The 24,662-nt window shown below is 35.8% G+C and overlaps 2 protein-coding genes and 1 long non-coding RNA gene across 10 annotated transcripts in view; 1 reads left to right on the forward strand and 2 right to left on the reverse strand.

Moving 5' to 3' along the window:
• PLCZ1 (phospholipase C zeta 1) overlaps positions 1-10,375 on the reverse strand; it is a 45,335-nt gene extending 34,960 nt beyond the window's left edge. For 6 of the 8 annotated variants that reach the window (XM_077170223.1, XM_077170222.1, XM_077170221.1 and 3 more), the window contains exons 1-3: positions 10,248-10,375; positions 9,664-9,821; positions 8,462-8,585 (exon numbers count right to left, since the gene is read on the reverse strand). In XM_077170223.1, coding sequence (XP_077026338.1) covers positions 8,462-8,585; positions 9,664-9,674 — 135 coding nt within the window. In that variant the 5' untranslated portion in view covers positions 9,675-9,821; positions 10,248-10,375. The remainder of the gene's footprint in view (positions 1-8,461; positions 8,586-9,663; positions 9,822-10,247) is intronic. The other 2 variants (XM_077170226.1, XM_077170224.1) reach the window with 1 other exon arrangement.
• A 32-nt stretch (positions 10,376-10,407) lies between these two features.
• On the forward strand, positions 10,408-11,494 carry CAPZA3 (capping actin protein of muscle Z-line subunit alpha 3). Its single transcript, XM_077170228.1, has one exon. It carries the CDS (start codon positions 10,578-10,580, stop codon positions 11,475-11,477), a length of 900 nt encoding a protein of 299 aa, XP_077026343.1. The 5' UTR covers positions 10,408-10,577; the 3' UTR covers positions 11,478-11,494.
• Positions 11,495-14,223: 2,729 nt separating this feature from the next.
• LOC143689821 (uncharacterized) lies at positions 14,224-21,834 on the reverse strand. The gene is made up of 3 exons (XR_013178926.1): positions 21,737-21,834; positions 21,356-21,654; positions 14,224-14,794 (listed from the first exon to the last, which is right to left on the reverse strand). It is a non-coding gene; the product is annotated as an uncharacterized LOC143689821 (long non-coding RNA).
• Positions 21,835-24,662: the final 2,828 nt, after the last annotated feature.

The following is a 24,662-nucleotide window of genomic DNA, read 5'->3' on the forward strand; positions in this document are numbered from 1 at the left end:
ATTCGTTGAGCATTCCCATTTAGAAGAGAGAGAACATAAGGGAGCGACACAGATGCAATACAGGTGTGAGGTGATGAAGGTCTAGTCCAAGTAAAAAGTAAAGAACAGATTTAGTAAAATTATGAAGGGAGAAGTCAGAAGGTTTCAAAACTCATTAAATAATTAGAGGCATGAGGGAGAGAAGGCAAGAATACCTAGAGTAGGGGGGTGTTAGAATAACTGGTGGAATTATAGTATCACCAAAAAAGATTTTAAAAACTAGGGCATAGAAAATGCCACTTAGGGAGAGATTTAAATTGCAAAGAAAGATGCTATTTTTGTATGAATGACCTTTTCTCTTATATTGTAAACAGCCTGAATACAGAGAATATGTGTTGAAGGAGCATTGTGCTATAGTGAAAGCTGACAATTTGTAGACAGATCTGATATTATAATCTAAGCTCCAAAGTATGTGGGACTTTGAACATATAATTTAATCTCTCTGAGCTTCCTATTCTTCATCTGTAAAATGGGGATAGATAGTACTACCTATGTCATGAGCTTGCTGTGAAGATTGGGTATATATTATAATAAATGGTAGCTGTAGATATAAGTGTGTTTTTATGTCTTATATTTCTTCCCTCATATCACCTAACCCATTGACTCATATTTTGACAATTTTGCCTATAATGTATACATCATTATAGTAGGCTTAGAAACAAAAATGCTGAAAATAATTTCTTCATTTAGTCAAGAAAACTCCAGTGGTGGTCACCAGAGTGTTTGAAAAAACGGGTCCAAGAAGCAGTCTGAGATAGAAACCAAGTACGTAACACACCAGGTCAATTCAAAGAGGAAACTAATCCACCCATATAGAATGAGTTGAATAAAGTTAAGAACTGGAAAGAAGCCCCAAGGGTATGAAATGGAGATAATCCTGGAGGAAAAGCAGGGACATGTGGTCGTCAAATCAGAATTTGGATCTCCACAGCTGATTAAAGAATATAACAGCACCTTAAAAATATGCAACCTTACTTAAGGAGCTTACAGAAAGTCATACCTTTTAACAATTATCTTAGTGTACTTATATCACATAACTTGTTTTTAAATTCTGGATTTTGAGGTCCACAGAAATGGATGTTTTAAAATTAAAATTATTTTCTTTGAGCCTTACCAGCTCCTAATTTGTCATATGATCTTAAGCAAGATAATAATAATCAAAGTGTACCTGTAATTCCTGAAAAGTTTTATTACATAAAATTGTATAAATCAGAAATTATGGTCTTCTTGAATAGCAGTATAAAATATAATATACATTATCCACTGAGCAATGGAAGCTTTATTACTTTCAAACAAGATAGAAGCTTGATCATCTAAATTGTCCTCTGCTAACTTTTTTCTAAAAGAGCAAAGTTGTTATCAGATACTAGAAAGAATTGGAAAAGTAAAGATCAATCAAATTTCCCCCAATCTAAATAATTTCTATAGTTGATCAAAACCAAACAGGACTTAAGGGCTAAAAAATAATCAAATTACTAAAAAATAAAAACCACTCAAAATAGATAACAATTTTATCACTGAAGACAGGAAGATCTTATTTTAGAAGAAAGAAGGAAAAAGAAAGTTACAAGGATTAAATAATGATGAAGAAAGTTGACAACTGGTGAACATAAAGTTATGAATGGGCAACACAAAAAAGAAAAAGAAGAAAAGCAATGAGCAAGAATCAAGTTGAAAAGACTGGGCTACATAATAAGAGCTTAAGCTTACAAAGTACGGATCTCATTATCTCCCCAGTACGTTAGAGGAAACCGAGGCTCGAAAGCTTAAGTAAAATTTTAGGCAGGTGTTGGCGGCACAGTGGTAGAGTTCTTGCCTGCCATGTCAGAGACCCGGGTTCAATTCCGGTGCCTGCCCGTGCCAAAAAAAAAAAAAATGCCCCCATTCTTATGACAGTGGTAGATCAGGACTCGAACTAACTCCAAAATCACAAAGAGGCGCAGTCGGAAGAAAGAAAATACACCTTTATAGATATTAACAAGGTAGATGCAGAAATAAATTCTGTAAAGGGTAAACCTGATCTTTTCAACTCTTTCAAATTTCTCAGCGTTCTCTTTTGCCTTCAAGACGAAATCCTGACTGTATCCTAAACACTTTAAGATGTGGGTACCTAGAACATAGCAGGTGATAACCAAAAACCAAATATTTGCATGTGTGTGTGTATATATATATATATATATATGGTTTTGTGTTTTTTTGTTTTGTTTTGTTTTGTTTTGTTTTTCTGTATAGCACTTCTGTTGCTCAGGTCAAAAACTTAGAACTTGTTCCCATTTCAGTAGTAGTAGCTTTTACCCTTTCCCTCCTTGCATTCCATACCTCAGGTGTTCTGACTTAGTTACAGTATAAACACCAACTTATCTTCTGCTATTGTGCAGGATGTTTTTATTGGCAGAAATAACTTTCTTCTACTGCTTAATTTGCTAATTTTTTCTAATCTTAGAAAAAGTGTCACTTTCTCTAGATGACTTCCCTTATCTCCTTCTAAGGCTACATTAAGCTACCCTTTCTCTGCGATCTTATAGGACTCTTCTTCTTCTATCACAGGATTTCTTACACCATAATGAGAGCCTTTTTCTATCTTCCTTTTAGAATTGCCTGGGACAGGGAGTGTGTCATTTGTTTCTTGCTATCCTCAGCACGTAAAAAAAGAGTGCCTGAATGAAGGTACTCTGAAATGGTCTGTCAACCCCCCAAATTTTATGATTCTGGTGAAAGAGAGCCATTTAAGAAATATTTGGATAAAGGAATTAAATATGTCCCTATATGTACAGAGAATAGGAGAATTTCTTTTAAATATGTATTATGGAAAATATATGAAATCTCAGACCCCACTGCAGTATATACTATAGCTTTTAAAAAGGTTACATATTATCATTTTTAAAATACAACCTAAAATAAGAACGAAAAAATCATATTTCTCCTGCTCTAAAAAAAGTACAAGTGATTATTCTTCACAAAGCATTACACAAAGAATTTTCCCAAACAACTCATTCATTGTTTATTTATAATTTTAAATATATATATCTAATAATTTATCTTTAAATCATGAACCCCATGAAGGCAAATATTATATTTACCTCTTCATTTCCAGTGTCTATGACTTGGACCTACCTAGAGTGAGAGTTTAATGATTATGTGTTTAAATGAACTGATGAATGAATGAGGATAAAATAACATATTAAAATCATTCTGCTGGTCTAAAATCTCACTTTCAGAAAAAAAGAATTAAAGCTTTCCATGATGTCACCATTTTCCATGGCTCAGTCTGCTAATAAGAATATGAAATGCTATTATAAGAAAACTGATCCATCAAACCATAGAATTTGCTTTCAACATATAACACAGCACTTCAAATTGTCTTTGAAATTATGATAAAATGAAGCATTCAAAATATTTTTGAGAAAGTAATGTGATTTTCCATTTCTTTTTCCCCAAACTCTGACACATTAATTTAAACTTTTTGTCAGCTTTGTCTTCTCCTTGCCTTCTTCCTTTTTTTCCTAACTAAATATATGAGTCAGATACTATATCGGGTAAGAAGGACGCATAGATAACACAATATCACTGTCCTCTGGGAGCTTATAATTTAGAAAAGCACAGAAACTTTATAGAGGATAGACACCATAAAGCAAGTTGGGCAACTCTTCTGAGAAAGTCAAAAAAGAGTCTTTATAGAAAAAATGATTCCAGAGATGAGTCTTCATAGGTGAAAAGACATTTGCACCTCAAGGAGTTTAGATTTTATTCTGTAATAACAAGGAATCACTGGTAAGCTTTAAAGAGAGAAATCATATAGTTAGATTTTTGCTTTAAAACAATCACTTTGGCAACTGTATTGAAAGTAAAGCCTGGGATTAAAGGCAAAGAAACCAGTATGTAGGCTTTTCAAACTTCAACATACCTATGCGTCAGTTAGAGACTTGTTAAAAGCAGAGACAGCTTCACTAAGTCTAGATGCTGCATTCTTAGCAAGCTCCCAAGGGATAGCAAAGATGCTAGTTTGAGGACCACACTTTGAGTGGCAAGCTGTTAAAGAGCAACTAACTTAATATAGCAAGGAAGAAAAACTGAAAAGACAATTTGAAAGACAATTTGATGTGGAAGTAAGGTAAGAGGAGTCTAAGGATCTCACAGGTTTTCAGCTTGGATAACAGAGACTGACATTGCCATCAGCCAGAAAAAGAAAAAAAAAAAGTAGGACAGACAGTTTGAGAGAAAAAGATAAGTTTCATTTTAAATATTTTTCATATGAAGTATTTCTGGGGCATCCAAGCAGAGATGACCAGCAAGCAATTGAGGAGAAACAGGAAAGGGACAACATGTTATAAAAGAAAACACAAGGACTTTGGAGACAGGCCCAGAAATGAGTTCCCACTGTGATATGTAATGTGAACAAATTACGTCAACAGTCTTATTCTCAAATATACTTACAAATAAGGACTCATCCATCATAACTTATAATAATAACTTTCTTGAATGTTTATTAAGATAATGTGTGCAAAACCTAATATCTAGGATATGGTGGATGAATAGAAAAGGAATGGTCAGAAATTTTAAAAGAGAACTAGGAGAGTGATGTCTTGGAAGTTAGAACAGAGAAACTTTAAGAAAAGAGGGATAAATAAAATGCATGAGAGACTAACCAGTGAACTAAGTATTGAAGACATAATGAGGCTTTCGAGATAGACCCCCATGGGTCATGGAAGAACTACAGAAAGAAATGTAAAGGAGTCTATCTGTCAGTTTATTTGTCAAAAGAAATAAAGAATGCAGCATTTAGAAGAGGATAGAGAGTTATTTATTTTTTAGATGAAACTAAAAATGATTTAGATTTTGGAGGCCCAACTGAGGGATGGAATCAAAACATTAAGGTGGAACTAAACAGAATGATTATATGATTATAGGAGAATATAAGTGGTTGAATTGATCCCGGGTTACTGTTTATAATTTCTAAATTCCAAAACATCCTTCCTTCTTACTTCTAATTCATCCCACACTATTGCCAGATTCCTTATCCAAAACACATTAATATTTCCCTTTTCTAAAATCTTCAGTGGCTACCCATCGTCTACAAAAGTAAATCCAGAGCGGGCCATGGTAGCTCACCGGCAGAGTCCTGACCTGCCATGCCAGAGACCCGGGCTCTATTCTCGGTGCCTGCCCATGCAAAATTAATTGATTAATTAGAAAAAAAAAAAGGAAATCCAAATTCCATAGTCTACTTCTCAAAATCTCCATCATCTGGTCATATCTTGGCATTTGCAGCGTTTCCTACCACTCCCCTTCAGTATGCAAAATTCCAAAAAAAGGTAATTGTTTGATTACCTTTCACTCCCTGGACACTCCTTGTGTTTCACTGTATACATAACTTCCCATTCTTCAAGTTTCAGCAAGAATGTCACCTCCACTACGACATCTCCTTTAAAAGGCCAAGTTAGAGTCTCTGCTCCCAAGACCCGTGCTAGCTTTACTCATGAGATTTATCATAATTTTATATAATCTATTATAATTATATAATTATAATCTATTATAATATAGTAACTTGTATGTTTCTTTCCCCTCATTATAAGAGATCACACTTAAAGCCCACAGTTCCTAACTGAGTACCTTGCACATACTATTGATTTAACAATGTTTAACTGCTTAGAGAATCTGAAGACTTAATGCACGCCCCATAAAATAAATTCTTGAAATGATGAAGAATTCTATTTCCTACTCAACCAACAATCAAACGTATAATTTAAGATGAGTTATATGTGTAGAAATGACACATAGTATTTCTGATAAAACATTTAAATGCTAAAAATGAAAGACAATGATAAAAGCAAAAAAGGCTGTTTAGTAAAGACATAAAACAATCTAGAGAATTACTGCTCAAGCCATAAATCAGTAATTAATTTTATAGAAAGAAATTTAGTGTACATTGCCAAAGTCATAAAGCGCTTTTTTTTACTCAAATTTTATATGAAAAAGTCCCCTTGTAAGAAAATAAATTCATGCCAAAGATTCGTTGGAAAGCCAACTTCATAAGAAATCAATAAATTTAGTGCAATTTCCTATTATTTTTCACAATTGAGTGCCTACTTTTTGCCTTGCATGATACTAGGCACACACATTGTCTTACCTAACATTCAGAACAACCCCGTGAGATAACTTCATCAGTATCCCCATTTTGCAGATTATGAAATATGCTCAGAGAGATTTTGACTTGTCAATACTAGACAGCTCAGATCTAACAGAGCCAAGAATCTTTACACCCATTCATTTAACCGGTAATCCAATTCTGAGACACTGGAAGATTTATGGCACCAAATTAAGATTCAGTATGGTTCACTTTATTTACTCTGACAGAAAGGTATACTTATGAAGTGTGGAAAGATTAAGAACAGAAGCTGAAACAAGAGTTGGATGTTTAAGAAGCTTACCATGCATCTATACAGAAAATTCAGTTAGCCAGTACAGCCTCCCTAAGCATTCTATTTAATCAACATTTTAATGCATAAATAGCAATTTAGCCTCAGGCAACAAAGTATTATCAGGGGCCTAGGGGAATTATTTTAATAGATAGCAATGGTTTTTCACAATCATCAACCTTGTTTATATGTAAATTATGCTTCTAAAGCACTTGAGGTCCCTTCTCAAAAGAAGGTCATTTTTAAGAGGCTTCTGATGTATTCTATGCAAACTCTGCCCCTTTAATTTCTATAATTAACATTGTTTTCACAGTCATTCCAAAAGGTTTTGAGAAGCAAAGTAGACCTTCAGACATGCCAGTGCCCAAATAATCCTAAATTCCAATTAATTGCCTATATCTGTGCTTACATCTTTTGAGCATTGTACATAATGCTTTTCAACCAGGCATGAATGTTATTCAGTTGCATTTCAAATAGATATTTCTGTCTCAAAGATAATTCAAGTAACCTGATAATCACCAAATAATATTTACATTTTGCATTTGATACAGACTTTAATATATTTCTACCCCTTTATTGCACCGAATGTGAATTTCCTTAAATCAGAAAGCATATAACTATTTCTCCCTGAATACCAATAGGGAAAGGAAATCTTACATGCAGAGGTCTTCCACAAAACCTTGTGCTCTTCAAATGTGCTGTTAGACATGAATTGATTAAAATTCTAATAGCTTATGACAGCACACACTGCTTAGATCCCCAAAACAACTCCAAAGCTCTAGTCTTTTACTGCAGTCTCCTGAGAAGTAGAACTGTTTTTAATTCTTTTAACTTCCTCTTAGTGGTTTGTAAATTTAGGGGCTAAATGTTATTGAGAGAAATGGTTGTTGAGAGATAATCTTCCATGGGTGTCTGCTTCTGCAGGGCATCTGAGCAGAAGCATGGACTGCCTTTCTTCAGGACTGTCTTTTCAAGGATGTTAACCAAGGAAGAGATCAGTTTCCCTCCAGAGCAGCTAGCAGTTTACTGTTCACTGTTACACGTAACGCTTGTCTGCAGGGCAAAGGTCAGGCAGCCTTACTGCCCAATATATAAGACTGGGCTCCTTAGCCCATTGAGTGTGCAGGTGTCACCTGGCCCAGGTCACATCACCCTTTGGGAAATTGGATTTGGGGAACTGGCACCAAAATGCTGATCTCTGGCAACTGCCATTTTTATGAGTGATGAACTGTCCTTTGTCTCTGAGCCTGGAATCACCTTCTGCCAGCACCCCTGAAACTGTGGCAGATTAATTTGCTGGCTTGTAAGTAGGATAAATCTCAGGCCCTTTCCAAGTGTGTAATAGTGAAAACTACTTAACATTGATTGTGCAATCTGTGAATTTGCTGCTCAAAAAACAAAAGTATATTTAGGATTTCTCTTTTCCTGGCCATCTGGATTGATTAATCTAGCATTCTTGCTTGATTCCCCCCCCCCAAGAAATCTGCCATCTTCCTAATCCAAACCTCAGATAAAATACTTGGCTTTTTCTCATTTTATTCATGACCTTGACCTCTAGCCATTGAATTGAGTCAGATTCCCCTTTACTAATTCTTATTTAGCCAAGAGATTTTTTTGGCACAACTTTCTCCTTTGGGATGATTGAAACATCACTTTCCTCAAGATTATCCATTCCTTCTGTAAATCACTAACATCCAATTCATTTACCATTTGATCATCTATGAGATTTTGATGGAATTATGCCATGAATCCTCAATCTGATATGAGTAGAGTGCTCTAACCTGATACACTGGTGGGTTTTTAACAAATTTTATCAACAACTATTTTTACCTCCTAGTTAAAATTTCTCCATCTTGATGCAAATACATTTAGCACAATTAAATTATTTAATTCATAAAAGACTAATTTTCTACACAAACCATACAAAGTCCACGTAGATAATGACATGTACTTATGTTGGACTAAGTCTTCCTTAAAATGGAATGGAAAGGCAGATATCGTCTCACCTTAAAGATATATTTCACATGAACGACATGGCACCGGATATCTAATTTTTCAAGTAATTTCACAGTTTTATCTAGATTAATTTTTCCACCTCTAAAATCTTCCTGTATCCTTGATAAAAACCACGTATGAAGCACAAAAAGAAGTTAAGGAAATTCTTACAGAAAGTGATAAAGTTCTTGAAATGCCTAAAGATACATCTGATCTCTCTTCAATTTAATGTATTTAGTTTTATTTTTAAAAGATAGTCTATCTCATGCATAAAGTAAAGTAGATAACAAGATAATCCTATAAGTAATATTTTAAACAAACCTTAATGGTTATCATTGTGTAGTAAATGTATGGAAAGCCCTAAGCACAAATTAAAATTAAAGGAAAAAATAAAAATTTGAGAAATAAAGTTATTACTTAGTAAATATATTAAAACATTATTAAAATCTATTGCCAGAAACACAGCTGGACTTAGAATTTTCCCTTGGTCATTTAGGCTCTCAGCCTCAGTTACCTCATCTTGAAAGTAAATATATTAATACCTAATCTTAGAAACCAGGGTGGGGGATTAAATCAGACCATTATATGTCAATGAGCACAGTTTCTGCTGAACTTTCAAAAAATAGTAAATGTTCAATAAGTGCTTACTTCAATAAATGGTAATGATTACTGGCATAATTATCACCACATTGGTCAAATGTGCCATTTTAACTAAATGCATCCTCAAAAAGGCAACATTTTTAGCACCATCAGAAATGGTTAACAATCACATGATGAGTGCATACTTGGAATGAGAGAGAAAGCTAAAATAATCAAAGTTACTTACTACATACATATAAACTACAAAAATCTGGACACTCTAATCTGAAAAACTAACGTTGAGATGAAATAATATGACAATCTATAAAATCATGAGAGGTTAAAAACTGTTCAAAAATCCACCCAATATTGGATTGTTAGAAATCACGAAAAACCCTAACTTTAATGGCTCTGACCTAATACGGCAAAGCTTACATTCATACAAGAAAAAGATACATGAAGCTAGGGGAACTCAGGAAAACTCAAGACGGATGTGAAAGGAAATAGGTTATACTTAAATGAGAGGGACTTAAATTCAGGACTCTACAAAAAGAATGAGAACAGAATCTAGTTGAGTTAGATAAAATCAAGAAAGAAGAGGAAAGAGGAACAGAAGGGACTTCTGAGTGGATATTTGTTCTCCATGCTTTCATGACCTGTTGTGCTGTGTCTCCTTGCTCAGAAGTCTTTCCCCATTGGATGTTGTCACAGGTTGCAATCTAATTAGCTCTGCCCCCTTGCAGGAATGGAATTTCTTGATACTTATCAGTTGCCGCCACTGCCACCAGTTTTCTAGGGAGAAAGCAGAGAATACCCAGTGGGTTGTTGCCTGCATTCTTTGGCAGTAGCTCACACTTAAAGCCCACAGAAGCAGTGCGAAGGATACAGCCCCTACACTGCTACCCTTCACTCTTTCTAGCTGTTTGCTCATGTTCTGACCATCTTCAAACCCAAAATGGGTGTAGCATTCCCTGCTGTCTGCCATTTTTCCGTGAACAGCCATCGTATCTCATATTATTTCTACTTTTTTGGTTTAAAGCCCTCAAACTTTTCATCATAATGTGCTTCTGGTAGGCTTAGGACAACTATTCTAAGGGCCTGAGTACAAATCAACTCCATTATGGTCCCTGAAGGTGCAAAACACTGTCAAACTCTCTCTAGAAACTCTAGACTGCTTCTCTCAACCCCTGACACCATATAATACACACACAGACACACCATTTTTGAAGAAGTCTGTTCAGGAGGGTAAGCGCTTAAAATCTTCAAAGCATGTTGGCTGCATAACACACTGTCAGGTGGCTGTCATTCTTTTTCTTCCAGTCTGAACACCCATTGTGATATCATCAAAAAATCCAAGCATCATAGAGAAAGCTTCTTTATGACTTCATCAGAAGACTCAGAGCTTGCCAGACAACCTGTTTTCATGGCTAGGCATAATAATCTTCAGCTTGAATGTTTAACACCTTGATGGGAAAGGTGTCTCTTGGAATGTTTTCTTTCCTTTGAACACTTTCTATTTCAGAAGCTTTGCTTCTGCTGCAAGCAAGCATGTCACTTACCATTCTGAATAGGAAGGACAAAGAAAAAGTAATTCGCAGACTGTTAATACAAGCTCCTCCAGGGGAATTTGTAAATGCCTTTGATGATCTCTGTCTGCTGATCCGTGATGAAAAACTTATGCACCATCAAGGTGAGTGTGCAGGTCATCAACACTGCCAAAAATATTCTGTACCACTCTGCATCGATGGAAATCCAGTACTCCTGTCTCACCACAATGTAATGGGCAATTACAGATTTTTTGACTGTCAAAGCAAACTTTCTTTCAAATTTGACCTACTTCAAAATCAGCTAAAAGACATTCAAAGTCACGGCATCGTTAGGACAGAGGCAGAGTACCTGAGAACTGTTGTTCTGTGTGCCTTAAAACTGTATGTGAGTGATCACTTTCCAAGGGGAAATTGCAATGTGCTTAGAAAAACTGTGAAAAATAAGGAGTTCTTAATAGCCTGCATCGAAGATCACAACTATGAATCAGGAGATTGCTGGAATGGCCTTTGGAAATCTAAATGGATTTTCCAAGTAAATCCATTTCTGACCCAAGTAACAGGAAGAATTTTTGTGCAAGCTCACTTCTTCAGGTGTGTCAACCTTCATGTTGAAATCTCCAAGGACCTGAAAGAAAGCTTGGAAGTGGTTAACCAAGCTCAACTGGCTCTAAATTTTGCCAGGCTTGTGGAAGAGCAAGAGAATAAATTCCAAGCTGCAGTCTTAGAAGAACTACAGGAGCTATCCAATGAAGCCCTGAGAAAAATCCTACGCAGGGATCTTCCAGTGACCCGCACTCTTATCGACTGGCAGAGGATTCTCTCTGACTTGAATCTGGTGATGTATCCTAAATTAGGATATGTCATCTATTCAAGAAGTGTGTTGTGCAACTGGATAATATAAAGGATTGCTCCTGGTAATTGTCTCGACCCAACCTGGGTGTGCTTCTTAGAAAGGCTGTTTGTTTTCCTTAAGTTGAGCATCCCCTAGAGATGCCTACGGCATAATAAATGCACATTTAAATAGGAAAAATTGGGACAAAAATTTTTATCAGAATATTTACCCATAAGGCAAGAAAGTTAGGAGTAAATGTGTTCCATCATAGTGACCATCATAAAGGCTGAGACATTTAATAAGGCCTAAAGTCGCTCTGTAGAAGGTTACACCTCAGAAATGTTATGGAGATGACCAGAGTTAAGGCTATGTGTGTGTGTGCCTGTGGGTATATGTGTGTATGTAGGAATGAATTTTAACTTTCTCTGGAAGTGAAGACGTTATGCAAATGAAGGTCACTCTGCAAATGATATTTCATGTAACTCAATTGAGTCCTAGACCAACCCTGAGAGTGTGGATTTTAACAAGTGATATTAGGTTTGGATGTTCCATGAAACCAGCAGATAACCAAAATAAGCTGAAGGACTTATTAACTTAGCTTCCCTGCCACTCTTATCCCCTCCCCCACCCTCTACCAAAATATTTGGAACTGCTCTAAACCCCTGGCCTTGGCTATTAACTAACATGATCTTCCAGAAGTCAGTTGGAAAATTCTGACTTCCCAAGCTTATTTAGCCTAGCTATTGAGACATTGTCACTATAAGCACTTCGTTGTAAGTGCTTACTTCCTGCTAGGTCTTGTGCTAAGTGCTTTGCTTACAATTTCTCATTAGTAGGACAGAACTAGTATGCCCCCCATTTTATATAAAGATCACCTAGGATTTCAAGGTATTTAATTCATTCAAGCACATAATAAGTCACAGATGTATCTCACTAGTCTTTATGCTCTTAACCACTAAACTACCACAGATCTCCATGGTGACCTCTTCCATTAAAAGTTCAACCTAACAAATATACCAGAGGAAGTGGAACTGGTGGGCTGTTTTTGTTCTAAGCTATGGCGAACCACCTGGACAGTCACCCTACCACTATTCCCAGAAATGATAATGACCACTTGTGTCTGCCTTTTTCAATGAATTTGAAATTTAAATCTGATAAGACTGCAATAGAGCAGTTGATTATCTCATCCCCCATTCTGATTTATCTGGGAAGTAATAGATTGTGCATGTTGGAACCATGCAATTGAGAAAAGGTCTAATTCTATTTAATGATTATTGGAGCAGACGAGATTCTGTGCACGAATTTCCAGACCTTAAGCCTATCTTCTCTAACCTGATAACTCCTAGAATATTTCAGGAGGGTTATCTGAGTGTTGATTAAAAATATAAATTTGGGAGACCTACCCTTAGATTCTGATTTAGTAGGTCTGGAAATCTATATCTTGAGAAATACTGACATAATCTTAAACATTTCTTTGCCCTCTATTTACTTAATTAAAAATTTTTCTCCAGAAAAACCATAGCTCAGTGATGGCCATCCCTTCTACTTCACTGGATTCACTATGTACAGACTAAAAATAGGTATTCACCTGTCATGTTAAAAAAAAAAGTAAGAAAAAAAATTCTAAAGAAAATTGCTCCAATTTCACTAGAATAAAGCCATATGGTGAAGTCTTTAGCAAAAACTTTCATTGATATGATGATTTGATGTTTAAGTGTTGATTTTCCAGATCATTCTAGAGGAGGAATCAATGATTTATGTAACAATTATAGAAACATTTAGTTCCTGCTGAAATATGGGCTTTTAAAAATAGTATTTATCAATATTTTTAAGATAAAAATCATATACAAATTGTGGAAAATGTTTAAAGTATAAACCAATCTTGATCTATTTCCTTCCGTCTAATTTTAAGGAATTGTTTTAAATATTAAGAACATACAGCACATAAAAATTGCTTCTCTGGCTTTTTTTACATAACATCACATATCATAAACATTTTTCCATGTTGTTAAAAACTCCTTGAATGCATTATTTTAATTATTTACATGATAGTCATATTATAGATGCACCATAACAAGACAACTGTTTTTCTGTTCATGCATAATTTAAATTTTTAGCATTTTATTTCTGTTATTAATTATGCTCTAATGAGAATCTTTGTGCATAAAACTTTACCCACATTTTAGATTTTTTCCCTTAAGACAGATTCCTTAAAATTGCATACTGAAAGGATATGAACATATTAATGCTTATAATATATATTGCCAAATTGCTTTCCAAAAAGATTTTAACAATTTATACTTCCATCAGTAGCATAAGAGAGTGTCTGTCTCACCACAGGAATCCTGGCAATATCAAATACAAAATGTTTTCTTTGATAGGCAACAAACAAATGAAATCCTCAAAACAATATCAGAAAAAGTATTTTATTATATTTATGCCATACTAGAGCAAAACTACCCTTACTACAATACTATTTGGTAGTTATTTTCTTTACATGGAGACTGGCATAGCCTGAAAATCCAGTTATTATCCCCTTCCTGTACCCTTATCATCATACATATATATACATACACACATGCCTATACTTAGACCCACACTATGGCTACATATACATACACTCACATAGACATGTCTTAGACATACACATACATTCACTTAAAATGCTTCAGATCCTGAGAAGTCAGTGTAGCATATCAGAAAGACAAACTTTTTGACTAGTCTTGTGTGGTCCCCCTACACCCACTCTAAACTGGAAAGTATGCTCCATCAGAATGGGGACTTGTCTATTCCCAGGACCTTGTACAGTCCCTGTCATGTGGTAGTTACTTAATAAACAAAAGAAGGAAAGAATGATCAAGGATAATAAAGATATAAGGCACCGTCGATTTAATTAAGTTTTTGTAAAACATCTTACCTGCTGCCCCTTAGGAATTATGTGGTCAATGCGGATTCACTGTGCCATGTGGTGACCCCTCTTTTCAGGATGGTTGATTGCACTTTGAAGCAGCCATTGACAGTCTCTCGCTCTGATGAAAACCTTTGCTTTTTTCTTCTGCCAAATATTGATTTCTCCAAGTCTAAGAAAATCAACTTCTTCAAGAGTTATATATTTCTTTCAATTTTACATGACTCTCTTCCAAAGATTTTCTAGCATTTCCTTCAAGGGCCAGTCCAGAGGAGCTATTTGAATGACAATTCTAATCAACCAGAGGTCCATCAGGGGCTACATATCCTTCAACTCTCCTCTATATCAGAGTGAGCTCCTGCTGTTCTGGCATGCCCTAACTCCACGCTTGCCTTGAGGTTAAAACAGTTTTCATTTTCCATCTTTTTCTGAACCTTCATCAGTGTACAAGACTTCATTATCCCCTTCTATATATCACCTGAGTTGGAAATAATCAGACAAATAGAACTCCTGTAGGCCTCGTTAGAGTTCCAAATTTATGAATATCCCTCCCCACAGTTAATGGAATATTAGTGAATCAATATGAAAAGTATTTCAGGTCACTGTCATTGTCAATTTTTAACCCATTATCGATTTATACCACCCTCTCATCAATCTTTTCATCCCTGACACATCTCTTAGATTCTGACCCTTTTACTTATAGAATTCAAAGAGCCTCTTAAGATTTTTTTTAAAGAATGTCTATCCATGGTCCTCCTCTAAATTCCAGTGAAATCTATCTCATCTCTACTTTAGTCACTGGTCCCTCACTTGTGGTGAGCAATTCATTTATTCTTCTCCATTGACTCCCATTGCCTTCTTCGTGATGTTCTTCCAAATTTTTCCATTCCATTCTATTTAAGCTCTGCTTTTATCTCATTCTTTCACTTTATAAATGATTGCCTCTTCATTAAGAAGACACGTTTTAAAAAAAAAGAGTTCTTTCAGCTTCCTTCCTCTGCATCTAAAAATGTATCTATTTTTTTCATCTTCCAAATAGTCTCCAAAGAAGTGTTTGTTCCTTTCTAAGTTATTTCTTTCTCCTCTTAAATTCTTTTGTCCTCTGGATTCTTCATTCCAGTTACTTTTCTCTATTCTTGACTCTTCACTTTTGCTATTCTGCCTATCCTAAGATACAACCTTAGCTATCCTCTGCTAGTATAGCTTTGCATAAACATAACTTTCAGTTTTACTTGACCTTGGAGAATGCCCTGTATGGCACTGCTCTCCCTAGGAACACACTCCCTCCCACCCCATCCAACTCACCCAGACTCTATAAGTGGAAACAAGACATCTACTCAACAACCATATCAATGACTCCAATCCAACTTGACTTCTAAACTTCACTTGCACATTGTCACCTACCTACTATCCAACATATACATCATCAAATCAATATTTCTGGAACTAAGCTAATTTTTTTCTACCCTGCTCCCCCGACCCCAGCTCACCCCCATAGCCCAAAGCAAATTATTCTGATACTTTCTTTTATGCTGCTGGGAATACAATCCTGCCATTTACTCAAAGTGACACTTTTAGGAATCATTAGCTATTTTTCCCATTTCCAAAAATCTGTTCTCCTTTTATTTCTCCCCAAGTATTTTCCTTATTCATTCGCTTTGCCAGTACCTTATTTCTAATCTTTATTCTCACTTATTACATGTCTTAACTTGTCTCCCTGCCATCTTTTTTTTTAATTTCTTTAAAACCTCCAGCCTATTTTATGAAATGAAGTCAGATTCTCATAAATATCAGCCAAGTACTCACTGTTGATTATTCATAATCTTGATCCAACACTTTCAAAAGACACCTATCGTCTAGGGGATAAATTTCAAATTCCCTAGCTTAGCATTCCAAGGTCTTCCATGATCTGATTGCCCCTATCTTTACCATGTATCTACATGGACTAAATTGTACTTCTACTACCTTTTCCATGAAGTCTATTCTAATCCCTTCACCAGAAGTCTCTCTACATTTCCTAAAGGTTAACACATTTTCTCTCTAATTCTCTCTTTCTACAGGTCCATTCTATTTTAAATATTCATTTCTCTTATTAGAGTAAAGGAAAGATTTCTTTCATTCAAATGCAATGTATTTCAAATGAATGGAACTTTGCATCAAAATACGTAAGCTCAGGTCTTAAGTTCAAGACTACCAATTACTAGCATTGTGATTTTAGGCAAGGTTATGATGTATGATTTCTCTGATGCACAATTGTTCTATCTGCAAATGGGAAGGATTGTTGCAAAACTAAAATGAAACAATAAGTTGTGAAAGCACAACTGTAAATCTGCAGCACCTAGCACAGTAAATGAATAAATGTCCAAGAAAGGAGACATTTCCCTCCAAGCTCACTGGTTGGCCAGAGCTGCACCTGCAGTATTTCCCAAAAATAAGGGAAGATTTCTAAGAGCACCATTCTTTAATCTAACCAACTCCTCACTTTCCAGGAATTCTAATATAGAAATTCTTTTAAGTTGGAAGAACAGCTTTGCATTTTAAAGATCTTTCATAGTGCCTGACACATAAGAATATAATTCCCACACTCTACATTTCCTTGACAATTTATTCTTGATGTCTTATTATATGCCAACTGGACATAGATTCCTTAAGGAAGCTCCAGGGACAATATTTGTCTTCCAAATTTAATCAGTCAGGGTCCCAACAGGAAACAGATGACAAATGAAAATTGGTTAACTTAAAAAAGGCATCATTAACAGATTATCTACAAAATTGTGGAAACAAGAGACAGTGAAGTAACACGAGAGTAGTTCACATCTTTAGGGTCTAGGACCAGAGAGAGAATGTCACCAGAACCTGGAAAGAGGAATCACTATAAAGGGCCACCTTAAGGAGGGCTGTGACTTTCAATGGAGAGACACTGCCTGCCTGAGGAGATCTTTCAGGGAAAGAGCCAAGGGCATAAAGGCTCCCCCTCCTCCATTCTTCTGTCAGAACTCTTGACTGGCTAACCCAATCAGAAACTAGAGGGCAAGGGATCCCATCATATAGTCCGCACTCACCATGCTGCCACTCGAGTGCAACAGAAAGGTGATGAAGGCTGGAAATTGGATATGAAGGGGCAGGTAGAAGATACAGATACACATTTTTTTTAATCCGACTGTGATTTCTGATCTTTCAGGGCTTTTATTTTAGTAAGATGATCATCTGAGATTCACCAAATATATTTCATTCTTTGGTTCATTTAAAAATGTCATTAATTCAAATAAATATATTTGTACACTACATAAAAGATGCTCTTAGAAGGATTTTGGTTAACTTTCCTGTATATTTTAGTCCATTTTAACTCCCTGAAAAGGGCAATCTCTCCTAGATTAAAAAGGCAACAGCTTTCCCAAATTACTGTGTCAGATAAATATGATGCTTATCGTACTATTCTTATTTCCTTAGTGACTTTTTATTCTTATTTTAGAATGTATAAAATGTCCTTGCTTTGCAAACACTATGTTCATGCTTAAAACGTACAAATAAAGAAGAATTTATGGTGTGAATAGGCTTTGCTAATTGGACAGATTTATTTTTCACTCCCTAGGAATGTGATCTGTGACCACTAATACTGTGTAAATGCAACCCTCCATCCAGAGGCAATTGTAGTACAAGAAAGCCTGAGTTAATTTATTGTTATGTAACAATGCTCTTTTATCAAACCTGTGCAAATCACTCAACTGGACAACCCAGGAGGCTGACTGCAAGCACAGTGATGGTGAAGAATCACAAGATGGACTAATTTTTCAAGAAAGGGGGAAATTCTATTAATATATATTTTTAACAAGGACAACTGAACTATATTCCATTGTTTAGTAATGAGCATTTCCCACATTCACTTCAGTACTTCTTTACATAACTCATTCTAGGAAAAGCAGTCTTCTATCCAACAGCCCAAATTCTTATGAATTCACACACACACACACACACACACACACACACACACACACACACACACACACTAAAGGAGAATGAGGGATCTTTTTCTAAGCTATTAATATAGTGAAACTAATGCCTTAAATTCAAGAAGGGTCTGTGGTATCTCTTTGGAATGAAATTAGCCATGTCTAGCACTGGTGATCATGCTCAAACTGTTCTCTTCAGAATTTCACGAAATCATTATGGTGTGCTATAATCTCTAACCATAAGACTTCAGGAAATAAGAGAAGAAAATCTGCCAGTGACTGCTGTCTATTCTTTAAAGCTATATTGTACCACTTGGTACATTTGGTTAGAATTACCAGTGACTCCCAGCTCACATCTATTCACAGGAAATCTGACTATGGAAAATGTGAATTAACATGCATTAACTGACTTAGCCAATCAAGAATGTACTTCTAACCCACTTGCCAACAACCATGATCATATTTCATTTGTTCCACCCATAATGTCCTCATGTCAAAGCCCTCAGGACCTTGTAGAACAATCTGGCCTGTCCACACCAATCCTTCCACATATATGTCTCAGCCTTCTCCTTCCAAAGGGATTGCAGTCCCAAGAGCCTCTATATATCGCTGAAAATTTCTCTCTCTCTCCCTCCGACCTATTAATGACTCTGTCTCCCTTTTGTCCTTCTGTCTACAAATTCATCTCAGCTAGTTTTCAAAAAGTAGTTTCTTTATACATTTATTTTTACCATGATAATACAGCTGCCTTGAGGGGAAAAGGTCATAGCTTATTTACCTTGCTGATCTTATTGCAGAGCTAGAACATAATGAGCATTTAGTACATATTTGTTGAATATGAAGATCAATGGTTAAATAGATGAATAAAATAAAGGAAAGAAATAAATTCTATTGCTATATTGAGGATTGAATCATGCCCCTCAGAAAAGGTAGGTTCAGGTCCCCAGCCCTGGTCCTGTGGGTATGACCCCATTTTTAAATAGGATCTTTGAAGATGTTGGTAGTTAAGGTGTGAAGCTGAATGAGGGTGTATGTTAATCCAATATGGCTGAAGTCCTTATAAGTAAAGGGAATTGGACATGGAAACTGAAGCCACAGGAGAAGCAAGAGGTTGGAAGTCAATGGAACCTTGAAGAGGAAGCAGAGGATGTCACCAGGTGAAAGAAAATTCAAGGAGTCTCAAAGATTGCCAGCAGTCAGCCCCAGAATGCCACAGTCTCCAGGGAGAAAGTGCTTCCTTGCTCATTGGCACCTCAATTTTGGACTTCTAGCCTCAACAACGTGAATCAATAAATTCCCATTGTATAAGCCAATTCATTGTATGGTATTCATTTTAGCATCCAGGAAACTAAGACATGCTGTTTCATTTAAATAGATACCATTCTCACAAAATATTCTAATTATCAAAGCATGAAGAGTTTTGTGTGCAATCTAAAATTGCAGAGCACAAAGAATGTTTATGATTAAAAAAATAATAAAAGTGGAGTTCCAGGCACAAATAAATTTTACAAATGCTGTATATCCCCTTTTAAACAGTCTCAATTCACATTAGCATATCAAAGGCTCTGAGAAATTCCGGCATTAAAAAGTTCTTAGAGTTTTATCTAGGAAACATCTTGATTGCCCCATTTCCCCCTCACCAGCCATATCTAACCAATAAGCAAGTCCCATGAGTTCGATCTCCAAAAGTATATCCTTCTACTTCCCTCCATCACTCCTGCTATCACTCTAGTCCATCGTACCGTCATTTTTTATTGAAATACTGCAATGTCCTCCTAATTAGTCTCTCTGCTTCCACTATTTGTCTTACAATTATTTCTACAGAGCACCTAGAATGAACTTTTAAAAATTTCAATAAATCCCCTGCTCATTCATAAAGCATTCTGATGGTCTTCCTACCTCTGAAAGCCAATCTTCATATCACGGCCTATAAGGCCCTATGACCTCACTCTTCAATCTTATCAATCACCACTCTCCTCCTTGATGACCTCTATTTTGCCCACTAGCCTTCCCATCATTGGTTTCTCCTTGTCTTTCATGTCTCGGCTAGAATGTCATCTTTCTGAAATCACTCTCAAAAGAAAATTTTCCCCAGTTGTTGTAGCTTCCTATGCCTGCCATAATGACATACCACAAACTGGCAGGCTTAAAATAACCAAAAGTTGTTGTCTCATGGTTCTGGAAGCCAAAAGTCTCAAGTCAAGGTATTGGTGGGATCATGCCTCCTTCAAAGTCTGTAGGGAAGAATCTGTTCCCTGCCCTTCTCTTGGCTTCTTGCAATTGAGGGTATTCTCCCATCTGTCTATCTCTGAGGTCTCATGGCATTTTCCCCTCTGTCTGTCTCCTGGTCTGTGTCCAAATTTCCTCCCCTTTACAGATACCAGACATACTGAATTAAAAGCCCCCTGTACTCCAGTATGGCCTTATTTTCACTTGCCTTATTTCTACAAAATGACCCTATTTCCAAATAAAGTCCTGTTCAAGGTACTGGACAGTAAGATTTCAACATATTTAGGGGGAACATCATTCAATCCATAACACCCAGTTACTCCTCACTATATCATTTACTTTTTCTTTCAAAACACTCATCACAATTTGAACTTTTAAAAATTTCCAGTAGGGAATACAAACTCTAGAAGGTTTCCTCACTTATCTTGCATACCAGAATATCTTTGGACCCTAAACAATGCCTGGTTAGTGGTAGGGAATTTGTTGAATATGTTTAGCCATTGTATCCTCTTTCAAGTAAAATTTATTAACATGCTACAGAATACATTTTGGGAAAGTCTAATATAGATGGAAGAGTTGTTACCACTTTATGTTAGAGGTTTAAAAATGTCTTCAAGGAGTTAAGCATTTCTGGTCATACATAATGAGCTTAATAATTCTGAAGAATTTATAAAACAATATATGTGCTCAAAAGTTCATTACAGAGTATATGTAACATAATATAATGTAATTTCTAGGTTTCCAGGTAAAAGTTATATATGGACCATGCTAAAATATATTCATTAGCCATTATTTTTCTAATTTCTACAAAGAATTTTCCCTTCCTTTGAATACTTCCTTATGACTTTTTCCAACCTTACCTTGAAAAATTCACGTGCAGGGCTTCTGCTGATAATCTACTTTTAGATTTAGAAATAGTTTGAAGAGTTTCATGGAGTTTTTTCGTTTGCTTCTGTCACACATTTTGCATTTGTTTTTGACTAAGAGACTGTAACCATCATACAGCTTAATCCCTTCATTTATTCTTTGGAAAACTGGACTGAGACTCTGAGAATTTGAATGATTTTTCCACGTTCACACAATTTTAATTAATTGATTCAGTGTTATTTTCACATTGTGCTCTATTTTCTTAATTGTTCCTTTGTCTACAGGGTAGATCCTAGAAAGAATAGAGAGAAAGGTTAGGCACAAGCACAACCTATCTAATTTTCAGGAGGATGCTTAGTAAGAGAGGCACTCACATTTCCATTATAGTGGGGCCGTTATGAGAGAGGTGGGATTATATGCCAATTTTATTTCCCCTTAATCTTCTTAATCTTCTAAATAGCTCCATTCATATCGCCATGTTGCCTACAAGTGGATGGTCACACACACACACAAAAATAAATAATTTTAATTTCTTAATAACTCAAGTTTGCTCTAATGCCTTTAGAATTTTTAACAGTCTTAAAGGTTGTTTTCATGTGGTTGATGAATGGTAAAGTTATAAGGATCATGAGTGGGAAACTAAGGAAGAGAAATAAATCTTATCTTTCTTTCTTCTGCTAATACACAGTTTGATAAAATTAACAATTCGAATCAACCAAAAGACAGAAATCCTAGTAAAAATTGGGCAAAGTATATAAAAAGGAAATTTATATAGCAGGAAACCCATACGCCGTCTAGAAAAAGAAATGCAGATTAAAACATTCATGAGTTTGATGTTATACCTACAGAAAAAAGGCAAAAATTAAAAGCTAATTTAGGTAAATTGTATCAAGGATGTGTATGCATGATTGTGTATGTGTGTGTGTGAGTGTGTGTGTGCGGGAACTCTCATACATTGCTGGGGAGAAGACAGACAAATTTGCTCTTCCAAAGAGCAAAGTGGCACTATTTACTGAAATTAAACATAAGCATACTCCTTAACATAGCAATTCTACTCCTGGGTGTATTTTCTTCCAAAATTCTCACATTTGTCTGAAAAAAATAGGTACAAAGATGTTCACTACAGTTTTGTTTGTGGTGGGAAAAAGTGTATAGCAATGTAGAAGTCCACCACCAGTGAGTGAAAAGGTAAAATTGATAGACACACACCGAGGAGTACCATGGGCAGCTGGAAGTGATGGGGTAAGTGTCCACAGAGCAATATGCATAGGTCTTAAAAACACACTACTGGGTAAAAGTAAAATAATATATACTTTAACATCCCAGTAACAAATGCAGAAATTAAAAATTGACACTCACAAATAACAATGCATATTTTTCATGACTCACAATTTTTTTTAAAGATACACATTAAATCTATTACCATCATGGCCAGTTCAGGAGGGGAGAAAAAAAGGGGGGAATAAAACAAAATAGATATGGAAGGGAATAAATAACTATAATAAGACAGGCAAGGAAACAAACTAGAGATAGAAGACTACAATACAAAAAGAGGACACTAAGGGAAAATAATTGTTTTACTTCATTAGAAGTAGCATGAACTTAAGCACCTAAAGACGAATTAAAATATTTCCCCACAATTTCCCTCACCTCTCCTCACATCCCAAGCAAAATGCAACACACTTCATCTCCAGATCATTCAACTGTTAATGGTTAGCAGCAGTGAGACAGAGACTGAGAGGTAAGAGTGTGCTCTGAACAAAGGTGCGAAATGCCACTCAACCAGAAGACAAAAATCCTAATAAAGATTGAGGTTGAATTCCTTGAGATAAGCACAAGTTGGAATTGCCAGAGAAAAGTCTATCTTTGTTTTTGCTTAGGGAATGATTGGAAAAGGTGAATTTGGCTTCAGAGGCTGCCACTGGTATGAATTTATAGACTAGGAGAGATCAAAAGAGGCCAGAGGACTTGTAAGGGGGATAGAGTTATCATTGGTAAACAGTGACGTTAATGCATTTGTTACCAGATCAGCAGATTTTGAAAGCCTGACCATAAACATATAGTACACACAGCTTTACCCTTGACTCACACAGAATTGCAAAACTTTTCTTTATATAAAATTCCTTCATGTAGGAGAACATAAATTACTTGCTTCTCCAGTTTCCCCTCATTCTAACCCTCAACTTGTTCAGTTCTATGTCATTGCCTCAACTTGTTTCCAGGCAGTGAACAAAAATAGCAGAAAGAAGTTTCTGAACTTTTAAAAATTTCTTTTGAAAACTTCATTTTTAAATTTCTATTTATTAAAGTTCAATGCATACGACAGAAAAAGCAAAAAGCTTCAAAGCTAAGAATCCACTTATCTTTAAACAGAGTTCTATGTTAGAATGAATTTATCTGTAAGTGATAGCATAACAGAAAATGAGTTGACACTTTTTGAATAGGTATTGACGACACTTTGGTGCCCTTGACACACAATTACAGGTATTTTCAGGATGCCCTGGAGTTTCTGGCACAAAGAACAGACAGCACAAACTTTACACTAGATATCTATCCCAAGATATGTAAAACTGTGGAATATAGCATATTGCTATAGTTAATATGCAGCAATAGAAAATATCATGGGAATCACTATAGCCAAACTCAAAATATACAGAATAAAATTTTAGGCATGTAAGTAAAATCCATTTCTTTTGTATCAAAACCAAAAGGTGTTTAAATTGGATAATATGATAAAATTTTTTATAGAGTCAGTGTAATGCCAGAGATTTCCTCCCAACTCTTCCACCACCATCACCTCCTATCTAAATTTATAGTAAGAAATCTAAGTAAGCTATTTATGCCCGTTTTAATTTGTTGTGTACACCATAAAAGCCGAGTTCCTTAATTCTCATCCAATATTGCTAGTTGGGAGCTTTTTAGATGTTTCCATGAAGATGTGACCCACCCAATTTGGGGTGGTAACTTTGATTACATGGCTTCCATGGAGATGTCTCCACCCATTCAAGGTGGGGTTGCTTACTGGAGCCGTTCAAGAGGGAATCATTTTGGAAAAAGCTTTAGAGCTCATACAGCCAGAGACCTTTGGAGATGAAGTAGGAAAACACCACAGGGGAAGCTTCATGAAACAAAGAGCAGAGAAAGAAAGCCAGAAGACTTAGCCATGTGTGCTTCCAGCTGAGAGAAACCCTGAACTTCTTTGGCCTTTCTTGAGTGAAGGTAACCTCTCATTGGGACCTTAGTTTGGACATTTTCATGTCCTTGTCTTAATATGAACATTTTCACAGCCTTAGAACTGTA

Source organism: Tamandua tetradactyla, chromosome 7, assembly GCF_023851605.1.
Source record: "Tamandua tetradactyla isolate mTamTet1 chromosome 7, mTamTet1.pri, whole genome shotgun sequence".
NCBI lineage: Eukaryota > Metazoa > Chordata > Mammalia > Pilosa > Myrmecophagidae > Tamandua > Tamandua tetradactyla.